General features: G+C 33.9%; 1 protein-coding gene across 2 annotated transcripts in view; it reads left to right on the top strand.

Annotated features, from left to right (window-relative positions):
- The window catches only part of LOC148946255 (transport and Golgi organization protein 6 homolog), a 75,163-nt gene extending 51,851 nt beyond the window's left edge, over nucleotides 1-23,312 (top strand). For both annotated transcript variants that reach the window (XM_089097884.1, XM_089097885.1), the window contains 3 exons: nucleotides 16,379-16,530; nucleotides 17,974-18,087; nucleotides 21,924-23,312. In XM_089097884.1, the coding sequence (XP_088954010.1) occupies nucleotides 16,379-16,530; nucleotides 17,974-18,087; nucleotides 21,924-22,112 (455 nt within the window). In that variant the 3' untranslated portion in view covers nucleotides 22,113-23,312. The remainder of the gene's footprint in view (nucleotides 1-16,378; nucleotides 16,531-17,973; nucleotides 18,088-21,923) is intronic.
- Nucleotides 23,313-23,735: the final 423 nt, after the last annotated feature.

Genomic DNA, 23,735 nt, shown 5'->3' with positions numbered 1-23,735 from the left:
AGGAACGATGGGCGCGGGGGTGGGCTAGTTGCCCTCCAATCACTTTCGACTATTAAAAAGGGCACTAGCGATTTGAATTTCCAATCAAATGAGCCGCTTTTGAAGTTTCTACGACAACGCCTTCTATAAAAACCTCATATACCCCAGGACATAACTTAAAACCCATGCCCTGAGGTTCGCTGGGGAGTGTCCTCCTCAAAAATATATTTTCTATCTGGAAATCAACTACTCTGAACAAAATGGCTATCTCAAAATTTTGATTGGATGTGTGGGGGAATGAGGGGCGGGGGGGGGGGTTAGTTGCCCTCAAATCACTTTCGACTATTAAAAAGGGTACTATCCCTTTGAATCCCAAATCGAATGAGCCCTTTTTCAAGTTTCTACGACAAAGATTTCAATAAAAACCTTATATGCCCCCAGGGCATAACTTATAATCCTTGCCCTGAGGGTTTTGAAGGGTGTCCTCCTCAAAAATATATTTTCTATCTGGAAATCCACTACTCTGAACAAAATGGCTATCTCAAAATTTTTATTAGATGTGTTTGGGGGAATGATGGGCTTGGGGTGGCTAGTTGCCCTCCAATCACTTTCGACTATTAAAAGGGGCACTAGCCCTTTGAATTTCCAATCAAATGAGCTTTTTTTGAAGTTTCTACGCAATGCCTTCTTTAAAAACCTTATATGCCCCCAGGGCATAACTTAAAACCCTTGCCCTGAGGGCTGTGGGGGAGTGTCCTCCTCAAAAAAATTTTATATCCGGAAATCAATAACGCTGAACAAAATGGCTATCTCAAAATTTTGATTGGATGTGGTTGGGGAAATGATGGGCGTGGGGGGGGGGCTAGTTGCCCTCCAATCTATTCCGACTATTAAAAAGGGCACTAGCCCTTTGAATTTCCAATTAAATGAGCCTTTTGAAGTTTCTACGACAACACCTTCAATAAAAACCTTATATGCCCCCAGGGCATAACTTAAAACCCTTGCCCTGAGGATTGTGGGGGAGTGTCCTCCTTAAAGACATAGTTTCTATCTGAAAATCAAATAAGCTGAACAAAATGGCTATCTCAAAATTTTGATTGGATGTGTTTGAGGGAATGATGGGCTTGGGGGTGGGGGGCTAGTTGCCCTCCAATCACTTTCGACGATTAGAAAGGGTACTAGCCCTTCGAATTCCCAATCAAATGAGCCTGTTTTGAAGTTTCTACGACAACGCCATCTATAAAAACCTTATATGCCCCCAGAGCATAACTTAAAACCCTTGCCCTGAGGGTTGTGGGGGAGTGTCCTCCTCAGAACATATTTTCTATCTTGAAATAAACTATGATTAATGAAATAACTATATCAAAATTTTGCTTGGAGTTATTTGGGGAAAGGAGGGGCGTGGGGGGGGGCTAGTTGCCCTCCAATAACTTTCGACTATTAAAAAAGGAACTAGAACTCTCAATTTCCAATCGAATGAGCCCTTTTTGAAGTTTCTACGACGACCCCTTCCATATGAAGTGCCCAGCTGTAAAGGAAAAAAATAATAAATAGTACATTATACCAACATCGTTCTTGTTTACCCTCGGGGCATAACTTAAAACCCTTGCCCCGAGGGTTGTGGGGGAGTGTCCTCCTCAAAACATTTTTTCTATCAGGAAATCAACTCCGCTGAACAAAATGGCTATCTCAAAATTTTGATTGGATGTCTTTGGGGAAATGAATAGCGTGGGGGGGGGGCTAGGTGCCCTCCAATCACTTTCGACTATTGAAAAGGGCACTATCCCTTTGAATTTCCAATCGAATGAGCCTTTTTTTTGAAGTTTCTACGACAACACCTTCTATAAAAACCTTCTATCCCCCCAGGGCACAACTTAAAACCCTTGCCCTGAGGGTTGTGGGGGAGTGTCCTCCTCAAAACATGTTTTCTATCTGGAAATCAACTAGGCTAAACAAAATGGCCATCTCAAAATGTTGATTGGATGTGTTTGGGGGAAGGATGGGCGTGGGAAGGGGGGCAAGTGCCCTCCAATAACTTTCGACTATTAAAAAGGGCACTAGAACTCTCAATTTCCAATAGAATGAGCCCCTTTTGAAGTTTCTACGACGACCCCTTCCATATGAAGTGCCCTGCTCTAAACGAAGAAAAATAATACATCGTACATTGTGCCAACATCGTTCTTATATGCTCTCAGGGCATAACTTAAAACCCTTGTCCCGAGGGCTGTGGGGGAGTGTCCTCATCAAAAACATATTTTCTATCTGTAAATCAACTACGCTGAACAAATTAGCTATCTCAAATTTTTGTTTGGTTGTGTTTGGGGGATTGATGGGCGTGGTGGGGGGCTAGTTGCCCTCCAATCACTTTCGACTATTAAAAAGGGCACTAGCCACTCCAATTTCCAATCGGATGAGCCCTTTTCGAAGTTTCTATGACAACTCCTTCGATACGAAGTGCCCAGTTGAAGAAAAAAAAACACATTTTGCCCACATCGTTCTTTACTTAGGCAGCGCTAGCGTGCTGCCTATGATTGAAAACTCGGAGCGTTAAGGCTAACTATGATTCAAGAGCCGTATTGCCGATGACAAGCACCAACTGGTGGCCCTTTAAACTAAATCGATCCGAAAGCTCACTGGCATCACTTGCCTTAACCGAGTATCAAACAAGCGACTACTGCCGTGCCTGAACTACCCTCAAACCATCATGCAGACCATCCAGCTCCAATAGCTTCGATAATTAGGACACGTTCAGCGTTTGTCCCCAACCCAACTGCCCAAAATATCCTTTGAAGGAAGAATAAATGCCTCTCACCCAAGAGGACAGTAGAGTAGTACCTACCATTTTGCGTAGACGTATAGCCACTACTCTTTTCTTCCTTATTAGTTTAATATCATGAAGAAGGTTTAACGGTGATTCCGTAGATATGATAGTTTGAATTCTATGGAAGCTCTACACCTTTTCAAAGAGAGTGAGTACTACGCTTTACTTTTTCGATGTGTTCTGAATAATGCGCAAGTGGCGTTTGAACAGTGTTGTCAATTTAAAATAGAGTTTAACATTATAGTATGCTAAAAAGTTGATACTAAGAGAGATGTAGATGGCAAGAAAAGAATTTTAATAATGGATAGCTTTACTTCTTCGATGTGTTCTGTATAATACACAAGTGGCGTTTGAACAGTGTTGTCAATTTAAAATAGAGTTTAATATTATAGTATACTAAAAAGTTCATGCTAAGAGAGATGTAGATGGATAGAAAATAATTTTAATAATGGACAGCCTTGCTTCTTCGATGTGTTATGTATAATACACAAGTGGCGTTTGAATAGTGTTGTCAGTATGAAATATGGTCTAACGTTCTAGTATACTAAAAGTTGATACTAAGAGAAATGAATATGGAAAGAAAAGAATTTTCAACTATAAAATCATAAAAATCCATATAAATCAGTACAGATAAAATAGAGAGTTACGATTGATTATTAGCCATCATGGATAATAAGCACCAACGACCATAACCACAAGGGCCTTCAACCCTCCCAAGATCCCCTATCCCCAAACTCCACTGGGCCCCTCCCCTCCAACTTTTTGCGCCCCCCCCTTTTTTTTAACATGATATATTTTTTTCTCTTTTTTTGAAATGCAAGAGTTGGAATATTTCATTAGTGTTTCGTTATGCTTTACCATGTCACAGTTACATTCTCTTGATTTTTCAAAGTTCATTTTGAATTTCTTTCATTGAAATGTAAGAGTTGGATTATTTCAGTAGTGTTTTGTCGTGGTTTACCTTGTCACAGTTACATTCTCTTAATTTTTCAAAGTTCATTTTGAATTTCTCTCGTTGAAATGCAAGAGTTGGAATATTTCAGTAGTTTCTTGTTGTGCTTTACCTTGTCACAGTTACATTCTCTTGATTTTTCAAAGTTCATTTAGGATTTCTTTCGTTAAAATGCAAGAGTTGGAATATTTCAGTAGTGTTTTGTCGTGGTTTACCTTGTCACAGTTACATTTTCTTGATTTTTCAAAGTTCATTTTTGGATTTCTTTCGTTGAAATGCAAGAGTTGGAATATTTTAGTAGTGTTTTGTTATGGTTTACCTTGTCACAGTTACATTCTCTTGATTTTTCAAAGTTAATTCTGATTTTCTTTAGTTGAAATGCAAGAGTTGGAATATTTTAGTTGTGTTTTGTCATGGTTTACCATGTCACAATTACATTTTCGTGATTTTTCAAAGTTCATTTTGAATTTCTTTCGTTGAAATGCAAGAGTTGGAATATTTCAGTAGTGTTTTGTTGTGGTTTACCTTGTCACAGTTACATTCTCTTGATTTTTCAAAGTTCATTTTGAATTTCTTTCATTTAAATGCAAGAGTTGGATTATTTCAGTAGGGTTTTGTCGGGGTTTACCTTGTCACAGTTACATTCTCATGATTTTTCAAAGTTCATTTTGAATTTCTTTCATTGAAATGCAAGAGTTGGATTATTTCAGTAGTGTTTTGTTGTGGTTTACCTTATCACACTTACATTCTCTTGATTTTTCAAAGTTCATTTTGGATTTCTTTCGTTGAAATGCAAGAGTTGGAATATTTCAGTAGTGTTTTGTCATGGTTTACCTTGTCACAGCTACATTCTCTTAATTTTTCAAAGTTCATTTTGAATTTCTTTCGTTGAAATGCAAGAGTTGGAATATTTCAGTTGTGTTTTGTTGTGCTTTACCTTGTCACAGTTACATTCTCTTAATTTTTCAAAGTTCATTTTCGATTTCTTTCCTTAAAATGCAAGAGTTGGAATATTTCAGTAGTGTCTTGTCGTGATTTACCTTGTCACATTTACATTCTCTTGATTTTTCCAAGTTCATTTTGGATTTCTTTCCTTGAAATGCAAGAGTTGGAATATTTCGGTAGTGTTTTGTTGTGCTTTACATTGTCACAGTTAGATTCTCTTGATTTTTCAATTTTCATTTTGAATTTCTTTCATTGAATTCAAGAGTTGGATATATTTCAGTAGTGTTTTGTGGTGGTTTACCATGTCAAAGTTACATTCTCTTGATTTTTCAAAGTTCCTTTTGAATTTTTTTCGTGAAATGCAAGAGTTGGAATATTTCAGTAGTGTTTTGTTGTGGTTTACCTTGTCACAGTTACATTCTCTTAATTTTTCAAAGTTCATTTTGGATTTCTTTCCTTGAAATGCAAGAGTTGGAGTATTTCAGTAGTGTTTTGTCGTGGTTTACCTTGTCACAGCTACATTCTCATGATTTTTCAAAATTCATTTTTGGATTTCTTTCGTTGAAATGCAAGAGTTGGAATATTTCAATAGTGTTTTGTTATGGTTTACCTTGTCAGAGTTACATTCTCTTGATTTTTCAAAGTTTATTTTGAATTTCTTTCGTTGAAATGCAAGAGTTGGAATATTTCAGTGCTGTTTCTTCATGGTTTACCTTGTCACAGTTACATTCTCTTAATTTTTCAAAGTTCATTTGAATTTCTTTCGTTGAAATGCAAGAGTTGGAATATTTCAGTAGTGTTTTGTTGTGCTTTACCTTTTCACAGTTACATTCTCTTAATTTTTCAAAGTTCATTTTGGATTCCTTTCCTTGAAATGCAAGTGTTGGAACATTTCACTAGTGTCTTGTCGTGGTTTACCTTGTCACAGTTACATTCTCTTGATTTTTCAAAGTTCATTTTGTATTTCTTTCGTTGAAATGCAAGAGCTGGAATATTTCAATAGTGTCTTGTTGAGCTTTACCTTGTCACAGTTAAATTCTCTTGATTTTTCCAAAGTTCCTTTTGGATTTTTTTCGTTGAAATTCAAGAGTTGGAATAGTTCAGTAGTGTTTTGTTGTGGTTTAACATGTCACAGTTACATTCTATTGATTTTTCAAAGCTCATTTTGAATTTATTTCATGAAATGCAAGAGTTTGAATATTTTAGTAGTGTTTTGTCGTGGTTTACCTTGTCACAGCTACATGCGCCTGATTTTTCAAATTTCATTTTGAATTTCTTTCAGGATATACAAGAGTGAGAATATTTTACTAGTGTTTTGTTGGGATTTACCTTAACACTGTTACATTCTTACGATTTTTCAGAGCTACTTTTGAATTTCTGTCCTTGAAATGTAATAGTTGGAATATTTCAGTAGTGTCTTGTCATGGTTTACCTTGTCACAGTTACATTCTCATGATTTTTCAAAGTTCATTTTGATTTTCTTTAATTGAAATGCAAGAGTTGGAATATTTTAGTTGTGTTTTGTCATGGTTTACCATGTCACAATTACATTTTCGTGATTTTTCAAAGTTCATTTCGAATTTCTTCGTTGAAATGCAAGAGTTGGAATATTTCAGTAGTGTTTTGTTGTGGTTTACCTTGTCACAGTTACATTCTCTTAATTTTTCAAAGTTCATTTTGAATTTCTTTCACTGAAATGTAAGAGTCTGATTATTTCAGTAGTGTTTTGTTGTGGTTTACCTTGTCACAGTTACATTCTCATGATTTTTCAAAGTTCATTTTGAATTTCTTTCATTAAAATGTAAGAGTTGGATTATTTCACTAGTGTTTTGTTGTGGTTTACCTTATCACACTTACATTCTCTTGATTTTTCAAAGTTCATTTTGGATTTCTTTCGTTGGAATGTATGAGTTGGAATATTTCAGTAGTTTTTTGTAATGGTTTATATTGTCACAGTTACATTTTCTTTATTTTTCAAAGTTCATTTTGAATTTCTTTCGTTGAAATGCAAGAGTTGGAATATTTCAGTAGTGTTTTGTCGTGGTTTACCTTGTCACAGCTACATTCTCTTGATTTTTCAAAGTTCATTTTGCATTTCATTCGTTGAAATGCAAGATTTGGAATATTTCAGTAGTGTTTTGTCATGGTTTACCTTGTCACAGTTACATTCTCTTAATTTTTCAAAGTTCATTTTGAATTTCTTTCGTTGAAATGCAAGAGTTGGAATATTTCAGTAGTGTTTTGTTATGATTTACCTTTTCACAGTTACATTCTCTTGATTTTTCAAAGTTCATTTTGGATTTCTTTCGTTGAAATGCAAGAGTTGGAATATTTCAGTAGTGTCTTGTTGTGCTTTACCATGTCACAGTTACATTCTCTTAATTTTTCAAAGTTCATTTTGAATTTCTTTCGTTGAAATGCAAGAGTTCGAATATTTCAGTAGTGTCTTGTCGTGGTTTACCTTGTCACAGTTATACATTCTCTTGATTTTTCAAAGTTCATTTTGGATTTCTGTCGTTGAAATGCAAGAGTTGGAATATTTAAGTAGTGTTTTGTCGTGGTTTACCTTGTCATAGTTACATTCTCTTTATTTTTCAAAGTTCATTTTGAATTTCTTTCGTGAAATGCAAGAGTTTGAATATTTCAGTAGTGTTTTGTCATGGTTTACCTTGTCACAGTGACATTCTCTTGATTTTTCAAAGTTCATCTTGAATTTCTTTCGTTGAAATGCAAGAGTTGGAATATTTCAATAGTGTTTTGTCGTGGTTTACCGTGTCACAGTTACACTCTCTTGATTTTCAAAGTTCTTTGTGGATTTCTTTCGTTGAAATGTGTTTTGTTGTGCTTTACCTTGTCACAGTTACATTCTCTTGATTTTTCAAAGTTCATTTTGGATTTATTTCGTTGAAATGCAAGATCTGGAATATTTCAGTAGTGTTTTGTTGAGCTTTATCTTGTCAAAGCTACACTCTTTTGATTTTACAATGTTTATTTTGGATTCCTTTCCTGAAATGCAAGAGTTGGAATATTTCAGTAGTGTTTTGTCGTAGTTTGCAATGTCACAGTTACATTCTCTTGATTTTTCAAAGTTCATTTTGAATTTCTTTCGTGAAATGCAAGAATTGGAATATTTCAGTAGTGTTTTGTCGTGGTTTACCTTGTCACAGTTACATTCTCTTGATTTTTCAAAGTTCATTTTGGATTTCTTTCATTGAAATGCATGAGTTGCAAATATTTCAGTAGTGTTTTGTCATGGTTTACCTTGTCACAGTTACATTCTCTTGATTTTTCAAAATTCATTTTGGATTTTTTTCCTTGAAATGCAAGAGTTGGAATATTTCAGTAGTGTTTTGTCGTGGTTTACATTGTCACAGTTACATTCTCTTGATTTTTAAAAGTTCATTTTGGGTTTCTTTCATTGAAATGCAAGAGTTAGTTTCTTCATAAATTCCACTGTTTAATGACCCCCTTCGGTGCGCCGAAGAAATCCACAAAGAACTTTAAAAAATCAAGAGAGTGTAACTGTGACACGGTAAACCACGACAAAACACTTTTGAAATAATCCAACTCTTGCATTTCAATGAAAGAAATTCAAGATGAACTTTGAAAAATCAAGAGAATGTCACTGTGACAAGGTAAACCACGACAAAACACTACCGAAATATTCCAACTTTTGCATTTAAAGAAAGAAATTCAAAATGAACTTTGAAAAATAAAGAGAATGTAACTATGACAAGGTAAACCACGACAAAACACTACTAAAATATTCCAACTCTTGCATTTCAACGACAGAAATCCAAAATTAACTTTGAAAAATCAAGAGAATGTAACTGTGACAAGGTAAACCACGACAAGACACTACTAAAATATTCCAACTCTTGCATTTCAACGAAAGAAATTCAAAATGAACTTTGAAAAATTAAGAAAATGTAACTGTGACAAGGTAAAGCACAACAAGACACTACTGAAATATTCCAACTCTTGCATTTCAACGAAAGAAATCCAAAATGAACTTGGAAAAATTAAGAGAATGTAAATGTGAAAAGGTAAATCATAACAAAAAACTTCTGAAATATTCGAAATCTTGCTTTTCAATAAAGGAAATTCAAAATGAACTTTTAAAACATAAGAGAATGTAACTGTGACAAGGTAAACCATGACGAAACACTACTGAAATATTCCAAATCTTGCATTTCAACGAAAGAAATTCAAAATGAACTTTGAAAAATCGAGAGAATGTAGCTGTGACAAGGTAAACCATGACAAAACACTATTGAAATATTCCAACTCTTGCATTTCAAGGAAAGAAATCCAAAATGAACTTTAAAAAATTAAGAGAATGTAACTGACAAGGTAAACCACGACAAAACACTACTGAAATATTCCAATTCTTGCATTTCACGAAAGAAATTCAAAAGGAACTTTGAAAAATCAAGAGAATGTAGCTGTGACAAGGTAAACCACGACAAAACACTACTGAAATATTCCAACTCTTGCATTTCAAGGAAAGAAATCCAAAATGAACTTTAAAAAATTATGAGAATGTAACTGTGACATGGTAAACCACGACAAAACACTACTGAAATATTCCAACTCTTGTATTTCACGAAAGAAATTCAAAAGGAACTTTGAAAAATCAAGAGAATGTAACTTTGACATGGTAAACCACGACAAAACACTACTGAAATATTTAAACTCTTGCATTTCACGAAAGAAATTCAAAATGAACTTTGAAAAATCAAGAGAATGTAACTGTTACAAGGTAAAGCACAAAAAAAAACTACTGAAATATTTCAACTCTTTTATTTCACGAAAGAAATTCAAAACGAATTTGAAAAATCAAGAGAATGTAACTGTGACAAGGTAAAGCTCAATAAGACACTACTGAAATATTCCAGCTCTTGCATTTCAACGAAAGAAATCGAAAATGAACTTTGAAAAATCAAGAGCATGTAACTGTGACAAGGTAAACCACGACAAAACACTACTAAAATATTCCAACTCTTGCATTTCAAGGAAAGAAATCCAAAATGAACTTTGAAAAATCAAGAGAATGTAGCTGTGACAAGGTAAAGCACAACAAAACACTACTAAAATATTTCAACTCTTGCATTTCAACGAAAGAAATTCAAATGAACTTTGAAAAATTAAGAGAATGTAACTGTGACAATGTAAACCATGAAGAAACAGTACTGAAATATTCCAACTCTTGCATTTCAACGAAAGAAATTCAAAATGAACTTTGAAAAATCAAGAGAATGTAACCTTGACAAGGTAAATCATAACAAAACACTACTGAAATATTCCAACTCTTGCATTTCAACGAAAGAAATCCGAAAATGAATTTTGAAAAATCACGATAATGTAACTGTGACAGTTTAAACCACGACACGACACAACCGAATTATTCCAACTCTTGCATTTTAAGGAAAGAAATCTTAAATGAACTTTGAAAAATGAAGAGAATATAGCTGTGACAAGGTAAAACAAGAAAAACCACGCCTAAAATATTCAAACTCTTGCATTTCAAGGAAAGAAATCCAAAATGAACTTTGAAAAATTAAGAGAATGTAACTGTGACAAGGTAAACCACGACAAAACACTACTGAAATATTCCAACTCTTGCATTTCGCGAAAAAAATTCAAAAGGAACTTTGAAAAATCAAGAGAATGTAACTTTGACATGGTAAACCACGACAAAACACTACTTAAATATACCAACTCTTGCATTTCACGAAAGAAATTCAAAATGAACTTTGAAAAATCAAGAGAATGTAACTGTGACAAGGTAAAGCACAACAAAACACTACTGAAATATTCCAACTCTTGCATTTCAACGAAAGAAATACAAAATGAACTTTGAAAAATCAAGAGAATGTAACTGTGACAAGGTAAAGCTCAACGAGACACTACTGAAATATTCCAGCTCTTGCATTTCAAGGAAAGAAATCGAAAATGAACTTTGAAAAATCAAGAGAATGTAACTGTGACAAGGTAAACCACGACAAAACACTACTGAAATATTCCAACTCTTGCATTTCAAGGAAAGAAATCCTAAATGAACTTGGAAAAATTAAGAGAATGTAACTGTGACAAGGTAAAGCACAACTAAACACTACTTAAATATTCCAACTCTTGCATTTCAACGAAAGAAATTCAAAATGAACTTTGAAAAGTTAAGAGAATGTAACTGTGACAAGGTAAACCATGACAATACACTACTGAAATATTCCAACTCTTGCATTTCAACGAAAGAAATCCAAAATGAACTTTGAAAAATCAAGAGAATGTAAGTGTGGTAAGGTAAACCACATCAAAACACTACTGAAATAATCCAACTCTTCATTTCAATGAATGAAATTCAAAATGATCTTTGAAAAATCATGAGAATGTAACTGTGACAAGGTAAACCACGACAAAACACTACTGAAATAATCCAACTCTTGCATTTCAACTTGAGAAATTCAAAATGAACTTTGAAAAATTAAGAGAATGTAACTGTGACAAGGTAAACCAAAACAAAACACTACTGAAATATTCCAACTCTTGCATTTCAACGAAAGAAATTCAAAATGAACTTTGAAAAATCACGAAAATGTAATTGTGACATGGTAAACCATGACAAACCACTACTGAAATATTCCAACTCTTGCATTTCAACGAAAGAAATTCAAAATGAACTTTGAAAAATCATGAGAATGTAACTGTGACAAGGTAAACCATAACAAAACACTACTGAAATATTCCAACTTGCATTTCAGCGAAAGAAATCCAAAAATGAACTTTGAAAAATCAAGAGAATGTAACTGTGACAAGGTAAACCACGACGAAACACTACTGAAATATTCCAACTCTTGCATTTTAACGAAAGGAATCCTAAATGAACTTTGAAAAATCAAGAGAATGTAACTGTGACAAGGTAAAGCACAACAAGAAACTACTGAAAATTCCAACTCTTGCATTTCAACGAGAGAAATTCAAAATGAACTTTAAAAAATTAAGAGAATGTAACTGTGACAAGGTAAACCACGACAAAACACTACTGAAATAATCCAACTCTTACATTTCAATGAAAGAAATTCAAAATGAACTTTGAAAAATCAAGAGAATGTAACTGTGACATGGTAAACCACGACAAAACACTACTGAAATATTCCAACTGTCATTTCAAGGAAAGAAATCCAAAATGAACTTTGAAAAATCAAGAGAATGTAACTGTGACAAGGTAAACCACGATGAAACACTACTGAAATATTCCAACTCTTGAATTTCACGAAAAAAATTCAAAATGAACTTTGAAAAATCAAGAGAATGTAACCGTGACATGGTAAACCACGACAAAACACTACTGAAATATTTTAACTCTTGCATTTCACGAAATAAATTCAAAATGAACTTTGAAAAATCAAGAGAATGTAACTTTGACAAGGTAAAGCATAACAAAACACTACTGAAATATTCCAACTCTTGCAATTCAAAAAAAAAAATGAAAAAAAATATATCATGTTAAAAAAAAAGAAAAAAGAAGGGGGGGGGGGTAAAAAGTTGGAGGGGAGGGGCCCCTTGGAGTTTGGGGATAGGGGACCTTTGGAGGGTTGAAGTCCCTGGTGGTTAGGGTCGTTGGTGCTTATTATCCATGATGGTTCATACTAATGTATACCTCACTACTTGATCTGTAAGGATTTCTATGGATTGTTCTGAATTTCTATATTAAAATTCTTTTCTTGCCATATTCATCTCTCTTAGTATCAACTTTTTAGTATACTAGAACGTTAGACCATATTTCATACTGACAACACTGTTCAAACGCATCTTGTGTATTATACATAACACATCGAAGAAGTAAAGCTATCCATTATTAAAATTCTTTTCTATCCATCTACATCTCTCTTAGCATGAACTTTTTAGAATACTATATTATTAAACTCTATTTTAAATTGACAACACTGTTCAAACCTCACTTGTGTATTATACAGAACACATCGAAGAAGTAAAGCTATCCATTATTAAAATTCTTTTCTTGCCATCTACATCTCTCTTAGTATCAACTTTTTAGAATACTATAATGTTATACACTATTTTAAATTGACAACACTGTTCAAACGCCACTTGCGTTTTATACAGAACACACCGACGAAGTACAGCGTAGTAATCACTCTCTTTGAAAAGGTGTAGAGCTTCCATAGAATTCAAACTGTCATATTTACGGAATCGCCGTTAAACCTTCTTCATGATATTAAACCAATGAGGAAGAAAAGAGTAGTGGCTATACGTCTACGCAAAATGGTAGGTACTACTCTACTGAGGACGACCTCGAAAGCACTGGAGGAGACAGTTTTCTGACCACCCCATCCCAGTACTGCTGAGGATTGCAACAAACAGGGCATACCGAAAATATTTTTATGGTGCCATTAGAGGAGAAGTCCTGAATCGGCCAACCTGGTCTAGCGGAAGCTAAGTATTTGATTAAGATGGAAGCAGTAAAAAATCATTCAAAATGTTTCTTTATCTTCAATAAATGGGTCTTCTAATTAATGACAAGGAAAGTGGTGCTCAATATAACTTTGTTCTGAATGCCTGCTTTTCTCAAACCATAGTGTGAAAAATAAATGAAATATCTGTGTTTTTCTAGATAAAATTCTAGGCGACAGATAGTAAGGGTAGGGGTGGTATTCATTTCATTGAATCCTTCTAGCCCTTGCTGCTTAAACATAGAAAAAAAAATTATTTGTGAACTACTTGCTTTTTGTTATTTTAATTATATAGAATAACGCGGGTCGTCACAGCTGACTAACTTATCAAGTAGCATGTCCGGATGTTTTTATGTTTTATAAATTGATTTCTCTTAAAAAAATAAGTTTTTTTTCAACAAAACATAAAGAAAGCGACATTCAGTGAATTGGTCTTTCTTTTGCCTACTTTAATCACTAGTTTAGGTAAAAAAAATATGCCTTGAGATATACTTAGTGAAAATGATATTTATGCTACTTAGCAAAGCTGTGTAAGTGCAGTTGGTGCTAGAGTTTTTCAAATATTTGTGTGACTTTGTGATATTCGTCGGAACTAATCTTGCGATAATTTAAACCTAGATCTTGACATGTACATAATCTAGTAGTGTTTAAAGTGTGGTTGAAGCAAGTATTAGAGCTAACTTAAGTGGGGAAATTGGAGAATCTCTATACCATATAAATTAACATTTGGAATTAATTTCTATTGTAATTTAGATTATTCATAATTAAAGTCGCAGTATTTGAATGCTGTTTAGGTAACCTTGAAAATAAAATGTATCACCTTTCACCTTGTATTTGGCGTAGAGAAATTGTCAACCTTGTTCCTGCAAGCTTGTCAGCTGTGACGTCTGTCATACCAACTGAATGAAAGGCTATTTTACTTTCAATTGCTATAGCCAGCTGAATTTTGGAAAATAATTGAGAAATTTTTCTGCAAACCTCTAAGCATACAGTTAGTAAATTTATTCTAAGAAAGGTTTTTATTTCCTCCTTTAAGTTTTAACCAGGAAAGTTTTGTGTTTGATCAAAACTTAGATAAGTTTTAATAGAAGGGGATGAGGTAATTAAATCAATTTTTAGATAAAAAAAAATTGATCCCAAAGTGCAATTTAAAAATAACTGCAACTGTCGTTTAACCCGCAATCATATCTTTTTCACTCCAATCTAATCCGTGGCGTATAAATTAGGTTCAACTTAAGACGATATTACCTATATCTTCACTCAGTTCTAACTTCGAGAAACAGGGATGGAGGTTTTATTTTTCTTACTTCACCATAAAAGTAGGATTTTAAGCTTAAAAATTCCAATGTTGATAGTTCCAACTTTTTTCTCGAATTTTCCATTAGGGATAGTCCTTGGGTATTTCTTGTGGACAAATATCCTTCTTGTACTCCTTACACTGGTCTCACAGGATCTACGAGGTATGTCTCAAAAGTTCCAGTCTTAACATAAAGATGGCAAAAATTGTCAATAAAGTTTGATCAATTCGGCTGCACAACTTCTGACAACTACTGACCAAAATTTTTTGCCATTCTGGACGCGATGTTTCTCTATAATAAATCGGATGTCATATTTCCTTGAAAATAGATATAGTCGATTATTGAGCTGCTATCAAATATTTGTTTTCCAAAGACAATACGATTAGACAAATAAAAAGGGGGGGGTTGATGCTGCCAGCAGGGACTCTGTCCCCTCGTTGACCAGCCTTAATTTTACGCAGCACAAGTTCAAATTTGGCCTTACCAGCTTTTTAGACGATGAACGTTCAGGACGCCTAAAATTGCAACCAGTGGCAATAATGTTACCAAAATTCACAGAAATGGTGCTAAATGACCGTTGAATTAAAGTAAGAAATAACAGAGGTTATGCAAACGTCCAAAGAACTTGTTTACTCCATATCAGTCAAGATTTTGGCGCAAAAAGCTTTCCTTATGTTGGGTGTCGCGTTTGCTCACTTTAGACCAAAAACGTGTCTGATTGAAGATTTCCATCTCTTTGGAACAGTTTAGGTACAATCAATCATTTTTTTAACGTCGATTGATACTTTGGATGACACTTATTTACATTACTTTGCACCCAAAACAAAGATACTGTCAAAATAATGGACTGCAAAGGGAGAATCACCTCTAAAAGCTGCAAAAACTTCTTTTTCTCGGTTGGGAAAGAGACGGAGACCCCCGTCGAAACTCCTTTATGGGATTGCCATGAATTACATTAATTGATTCAAACGGGAAAAACTGCTGCAGGAACATAATATGCATCTTTAATTGACAAACTGCAGAGACACGGTCAGATTTCAAGAAACTAAAGTCTGTTCTACCGAGACAATGCACATTTTGTTCTTTTGTTCACTAATCTAAAAACAGTGCCTAAAGGACAAAGATTTTAGCTAAAAGAGGAATCCACCACCTTCGTAAACAGTCATTTTGCAGGTGAAGGTACCGGGTTCTATTTGGACGGGTTAAAGAGATGGAAACATTGATGAGAAAAGTATGTAGGCTTGCAAATAGACAGTGTAGAAAATGAAGATAATTTGAAGAAAATATTTCTTGCATCTTTGTTGTGCCAGAAAAATTTCAAAAAACCCTCGTATGTTTAAAATGACACTCATTAGAAATCATTCACTTTGAAAACCTTCTACCCTAATGTTATAACTTGAACCCATCGTAATTTTAAGAACTTACTTTTAAACTTTTTTTGCATGCTGACCAATGGTCGGCGTTGCGCAGGTGCCGATCTCTTGATTCACTGCCTTCGACTGGGAGTGCAATACGTGGTTGGGGGCAAATCATCCGACGCTTCCCGTGTTTTTCCCCGTGATTTCTCCAGGTACCCATTTAGAACTGGGTACACTCTGGCTGAGTTTACAGAGTCACACCATTAATCGCCGTTCCAAACCAAATAACCAACGACACCAGGACTCGAACCCCTGTTCTCTGGATTTAAATTCCAATGGGCTAACCACTTCTCTAGGACGGCTCGAAAAAGGGTGGACGGACGGAGCCCAGCTCATTGTAAGAGCTGTGTGCTAATTCATCAAGACAATGTCTGTTCTAATGGTGCAGCACTGCTCAAAATTAAACAAACTTTTGGATTGAAGACATTCTTCAACAAATTTAATTTTGATAATTGGGTGAATTCTTTTAGGATTTACAAAGAAAAATCTTTTAGGTGAATTAACTCCGAAGTTTAAAGATAGAATTCTGAACCTGTTGTTAGCTGGAGTTCGGGACAAATCAGTCTCGGTGCGTGTTTCATCGCTGTCAGCCCTTGGGGAAGCTCTGAAAAATTTAAAAGATTCAGTTGGCTCCATTTGCCAAGAGGTAAGATTTATTTTATACTTATTTATACGGAATCAATGTTTTATACCTATTGACGTTCCGTTACTGCTAAAACTGAAACGAGGTCTTATATTCTGCTACTGGGTAGCTATACCCAGCTATTACCCTTGGGTAGCTATTACCCTTGTTTAGGTATTCTTTAGCTTCACAATAATTTTTGTTCGTAGTGATTTTTTTTAGCTCTTGATAAGTCTAGTAAACGTAAGTAATCCATGATATGAGGTTAAAAATAAAAATGGAATTCTTTCTTAGTTTATGTACGCAATCCAAATAATGTTATCTCACGGCACTGAGTTGGCAGGCTGTACAATTCTCTGATTACTTTTATTTTAATTACCTTGGTGATTGGTTTACTAGTTAGCGATCTATTGGCAAATACTTTCAGGCAGACGGGGTAACTGTATTATAGTCTTTGAAATAGAGTCCAATTTTTATTCCAGTCGCGACAAAATTTAGTTTGAAAGTAGATGTCGCTATATAAAAATATATGATTTGGCGAAGAAGGTATCTAAAGAGGATGTGATAAGCTTATACCGTAGATGTGTTTAAAAAGAATGGTAGCCTCAAACCATTAAATGAGATATACGAATCCAAAGGGTCTGCAAAATATTATCTCCTCATTGAAATTTAACACGGTTTGTTGTTGAAGAAATGAACGCTGGTTACTGCATAGTGTATTATTTGTGTGTTTGTTTTTTTTAAAGGAAAATCGCAAGAGTGATTTTTAAGAGTTACAAGAACTGGTTTGGATTAGCATGGCATGGTATTTATAAAAGTTTTTTTGTTGTGGCTTTGTCTAAGATAGATTCGAGAAATATTTAAAGACCGAGAGAGTGTGAGTCTGTGAGGAGTGACTAAGTCAGTTATTGAAGCAGTAAGAGAGAGAAAGAGAGGCTTAAAATGTGGTATTCGATAAAACCACTTACCACTATATGATAAAACGTAATTACCACCGAGTTGTGTATAGTTGTATAGTTGTGTAAGTTCACAATTAGATTTCATTTCACTGTCCTTTGTACTTTAAACCTGTTGATCTTTTTTAACCATCTCTGTACTTTATCCATCTCTGGACCTTTTTCGTCGTTTTTTGGGAGGTGGAGGGGGTCTAATAAAATCTTATGTATCTAATATTGTTTGAACCGTTAAACAAACTGAGTTGTATTAGGATATTTTTTTTTCTTTCTTTTTTAAATTGGCTCAACTTTGCCAATTTTTTTTTGTCAAACTTTGTCGGTTCTGGGAGCCACACCTAGGTTATCCGTTTGATACGGTCTGTTCTGAAATTGATACAACTTTTGCAAAGTTTATTTTTGTAATCTGAGAATAACAGTTGACACCTTTGAGCGAGATATTTGTAGCTGCTAAGCATTTTTGTTTTCTGCCGTTCTTTGTTTTTCACCAACTTTGAATATCTTTATTTTTCAGATAACGACCTGCTTGCTTGGTGTTTTACGGTCATTTGATGAATCCTCTGTCAAATCTGCTGCAGTTTTCTGCATTACATACCTACTACAGGGACAGGGTGCTAGTGCTTTGGAGGTGAGTAGCTCAACGCTCTTGTTCAACATATAGTGACACATAAGTGATTCGATTTAAAGTCGATAGGTCAAAAAGAATTCAAAAATTGGAAATACGATGTGCCTTAGAGCCAAAATAAAAGGAAAATAAATCCTCTGTGTCTTTAGTAAACTGTACAAACTGAAAGGTACAGTAAACTTCAAGGGTGATGATTTTGAGAAATAGAAAACGAAATATTTATTCATAAACAAATAACTACAAAAAAATAAATATAAGAAAATAAATAGAGGAAAAATAAAAAGAAGAAAAACTGAGGAAGTCTAGACCAATTCTCATAAGCCTCAAAATAAGGGATTTCCAGGGCAAATCGGTATAAATCTAATAAAGACTAAAAATAAATTCAGAGTAAAATTAGAATCAATGCAGAAAGATAAGAAGCTTAAAAGTGAAAAATGTGGAGTCACACGGACAAAATTTTAACAAGTGTACCTCCAACTGTTATCACTTTCAGGACAAAAAAGAAAGGAGAAAAACTCATTTAAACTTCTGTTTAAATTCCCAAAGATCCACTATGTTGTTAACTCCTACCAAAAGGAGTCTACAAAATGAGCAAGGAATTACAAAACATTGGTTTAACCCTGGGTTGATGAAACTACGTTTTTTCTGATGCAATGCGCCTGAAAAACAGTAGAGGCCGCAAAAGTGCAAAAACTGTTGGCATCAAATCGGTTCATTCTATCTTTTAAATCATGATATAAAAGAATTAAATACATGGAACTGGATAGAAATCCATTTATTTTTTAACGCTTTCGTTTTTCAGTGGCGTGGTTGAAATATTAAAACTGACTCGTCAAGCCTTTAATCACACATTCATAGTTGACACAGCCACCATAGCCATAGTTTGACGCCATAGTTGGCCTTGCCAATGACACATGAACTTCCTGCAAAATTGAGAGACTTTGACGGAAAACAACCTTCGTTTTTCTGCTAAAGCCCAGCTATTTCTTCAAAAGGTTTTCTTGATGGATCTCCAGATATCCTAGATTTAAACACTATAGGCCAATTCACAACGACATTTTTGCTAATACCGGGAATTGCCCACTTTGTTTAAATTTTTCGCTTTGATTCGGTTTTTTTGCTTGTATTTGAGACGGGAGGGGGACGCTGTAATAAATTTTTCACCGGACACCACTAACCCTAGGAACGGCTCTGGTCAATGGGGCTTATATCTAATTCTGTGTATGTTTTAACCCTTTGTCAGTGAGTGTTTTAATCTTGTGACTATTCACATTTCTTACGAACGTAACAAAAACTACTCATTACCATGGTGACTGTAGGAAGATTATAGAGACCTATCACTGTAGCGATATAGTGAGGTAAAAATCGATATAGTCCAGTAAGGAATGTTAAGAAGTTAATTTGTCGATGTAAATGAGCCAAGAAGTAAAGAATGTCGAAGCCTTACTCAGAAAGCTACTTATTAAAGTATTTGGTTGTAATGTAATTTTGTCTTGGTGCTAACCAAGTATTTGGTTTTAATCTAACTTTGTCTTGGTTCTAACCAAGTAGTGAATTTCTGCAAGCCAAGAAGTAAAGAATGTCGAAGCCTTACTCGGAAAGCTACTTATTAAAGTATTTGGTTGTAATCCAATTTTGTCTCGGTGCTAATCAAGTATTTGGTTGTAATCCAATTTTGTCTTGGTGCTAACCAAGTAGTGAATTTCTGCATTAATTGTAGTCAAAGCTCGGTGGGGGGGAAGAAAAGTAACCAAACGCCTCTACAATATTTTATATAGTGGGACAGAAATTTTGCTGCAGTTTTTGATACGCAAATTTTGTCGTATATTTTATTGTACAGATGTTAGAAGCATCTCATCGAGCATAAAAATTGTAAGGAATTACTACCAAGGAAAAATACTATTTTGCTTTACTGAGGAAGCGCTAATGCGTCGCTAGTGCTCTTGTCATAAAAGTATGCCAATTAAAACTAAGAAAATTAAACAAAAATTCTATTTTTTAATGATGAGAAGGAGAGAAATTAAAAATTTTAAACCAAGGAAATTAACTAATATAAGAATTCAAATTTAAAATTAAAGGAAATTACCATAATTTAAATTTGTATAACCTAAAAATAAACACGAATTTTTGTTGATTTTGGATACTTTCGTTATCTGTTGTTTTGAAGGACACAGCAATGGCAGAATGAGTGAAGCAGTAATTTATTCTGTAATCAGGGCTGGCAGCAAATGTTGCTGCAGGAATTTTACGAAATTACACTTTAATTTTTTGGAAATTATCACATACTGGAATACGATAGAGTAGTTATTCTTGGTTTCTATCATATTTATCTGGTGGAGTTATCTCGGTTGATTCTCTCTTTTTTTAACCCGTCTGAAATAGTTTGATGTTCCACAAGAATCTGTGATTGGGCCGATACTCTTTTTAATTTATGCTAGTGATCTCATAAATGCGGTTAAAAATCTTTGTCAACCTGCATCTGTCACTAGTTGTGACAAGAACTCGTTCTCCGAGCTTTTGCAGATGACAGTAATCTTAGCACAGCCGGTAGAACTGAGTCTGATCTCCGTTCAAGCATGATTGCCCTTTTTGAAAGAATTACTCAGTGTTTTGATGTTAATTATCTTGCCTTAAATGTTGGAAAGTCATGTTTTCTGATTTTATAAAGAGTTTCCAGGGCTTGCTCTGGCTTACATGAAATACAGATATCGAGGGATTCCCTTAATAGGCCTAAAGATCGTTGCATTCGATTCCTAGGCATCTTACTTGATCAAAATCTCTCCTTCAAGCCTCGTATTGACCTCATTAAAATGAAAGTCACCAGAAGCCTTGGGATCCTTAAAAAATTGAAATACATTCTTCCAGGGTCAATTCTTAGACTCCCATTTTACAGCCTAGTCCAGCCTTATGTTTTATGCTTTTCTATTATTTTGATGTCAACTTTTCCCTCATCACTAAAGCCACTTTCAAAACTGTATGATAAGGCAAGGACTCTTGTACAGGATACTAACTGTTCCCTACTTAAACACTTGCTTGACTTGAGATCTCTCTATTTTCTGTCTTGTGCTTCTTTTAATTTTTTGAGGTTGCATGGCCAGCTTCCTGCTGCCTATGTAATAGTATATTTTTTATTTCTGAGCAGTCGACTTATTATTTCCGCACTTCTTATAATTTACAGATACCTTATACTCCGTCAATACGGTCTGACTTTAATCCTCTGATTACTTGTAACAGGATTTGGAACACTCTTCCGGAGTCTGCACGGGGCTGCTACTCGTTTGGTATCTTCAAAAAGTATATTAGAGATTGTATTGCAAATAATTAATTTTTTCCCCGGTTCTCTGATGAGTTGATGTCTCTGGATTGGTTCTGCACTTTATTTGTGTGGGGGGAATCAAGTATTACTCCCTTGCCTAGCTTGAATTTTTTTTGAGGGGGGGGGGGGTATTGTTTGGTTTGATGATGTGAGTTTATTATTTAAAAAATGTTTGATGAATGCATTTGTTTTTTTTTGTTTTTTTAGTTTTGTTTCTCCCCGGTTTTTTCCTGGCCATAGTATTTTACGGGGAAACTATGTTGGTTATTTTTGTGTATAATTTACTGTTGATCCTGGTATTCAGTGATATATTTCTGGTTTTGTCTCTTTTCAATCCAATTACGTTACCAAAGATATAAGATATATACGGAATTTAATTCCGTATTCAAATGTTTTTAATTCCTCCTCAGATGTTGCTTGTTACTCATTTTTACTTTTGTGTAACTTCATGCTTGATGCTGGCTTAACCACTGGGATATATGCCTCATTAAATCTGCATATCCGCTTATAATCTGTTTTGTAGGTTCTGAAAAACAGTATTGGAGAAATTCATCGTGAACTTCGCCGACTTCTTGCTACTGAAAAGGATAATCAACTTATAATGCACACCAATCTAGCGCTGGATGAAGTGGATACTATCATGAAGTCCTTTATGGACCTTAGTCAACAACCAATGAAAAAGGACATTTTTATCTCTAGTTTACCTAAGTGATACCATGAATCTGAGACTAGTCTACAGGGTATACATTTCAAAAGTTGTCGAGAATTCAGTATACCCGTTTCCTCAAGTGAAAAGTATTACTATACTATAGTGGTTTTCTTAACACTATTTCTTTAAACCTTTTTGACATTACTTAGTTCAGTGTAACTCATAAGTAAAAAAATTTTTTTTGGTATTGCCATATTGAATGTATTTTTCAAAAACAAAGAGTTATGATCTAGATAAATAGTTTGTAGCGCATAAAAAACCGAATAGTTATGCCAAAACATAGTTAATATAGAATAGAAGCCACAAATAAAGACCAACCAGGTTTGTCCATTATTCACTAGTTTCAACATGTTCATTCCTTAGATGAACCATTGTCTGCAGCCTTCCAACTCAGCACCCTAATGTTCGATGACAATATTATCTCATAATTTTTAATGTTATAAATTCTTAGCTTGACAAGTTTCTAGTTGTTTAATTCTGTACCAGATTTGTCGCGTTTAGCATCTTTTTTAATTTTTCAGGATAAAAATTATAGACTTTAAAAATGTTGACTAATTTGATAAACGAGGGTTTCAAAAATCCTTTCTGTGGCAAGTCTTGTACTTTTGAATGACAGAGTTGTAATTTGTCTTGTATTTATACACTTATTAGAAATAGATACTAAACAGATTTTAATTGTAGAACTCTCAATTTTTTAAGCTTAAATAGATCTAAATTGTGTTTCTATGTTTCCTCAATTTCGTCATTGAAAATAAAATAATCCAATTCAAAATTCAGACATTTAAATGACTTCCAAAATTGGAAACCATAAAGAAAAATGAAATCAACCAACTGGCCATATACAATATAGAAAAAAATAAAAATAATAACAAAGTCCATAAACCTAATCATCTGTAAGATACTTTATTAGATTTGTTTAATAAACATTACAAATTTTAGTATAAACAAGCAAAATAAAATCTACAAAAAATCGTAGATCGTGAAATTTAAAATTTCATAAATTGGGACATTTGTAAAAAATATCTGCATATGGGAAATAATAATAATTAGGAAAATGTCCCTCCCAACTGGAAAAAAAATGTTTCTTCCTTTCGATGAATTCAAATTTTAAAAATTCCAGAGTACAAGTTATGAGAAATCGACGGCCCTCCTGAATTAAATTTATGTTTTTTCTAAGAAAACAGGAAAAAAATTTATTATTGATGTCTTTTATGATTGATATATATATATATATATATATATATATATATATATATATATATATATATATATATATATATATATATATAGCTGTTATAACCTCATTTCGCCTCTCTCCTCATGCTTTGCTAGCTATAGTCTATAAAAAAAAAAATATATATATATATATATATATATATATATATATATATATATATATATATATATATATATATATATATATATATATATATATATATATATATATATATATATATATATATATATATATATATATATATATATGTAGCAGTTATAACCTCGTTTGGCCTCTCTCCTCATGCTTTGCTAGCTATGGTCGCCAATTGTCACTGGTCCTTGCACGGTTGTTATCACAGCGTCCCATTTCATTATTTTTTTGTGTCATTATCATGGTTTTAAAATGAT

The sequence above is a fragment of the Artemia sp. Qi Xiang Cuo genome, chromosome 12 (assembly GCF_049724085.1).
Source record: "Artemia sp. Qi Xiang Cuo chromosome 12, ASM4972408v1, whole genome shotgun sequence".
NCBI lineage: Eukaryota > Metazoa > Arthropoda > Branchiopoda > Anostraca > Artemiidae > Artemia > Artemia sp. Qi Xiang Cuo.
The sequence above is the reverse complement of the archived record's forward strand: the minus strand, read 5'-3'. Positions and strand labels throughout refer to the sequence as shown.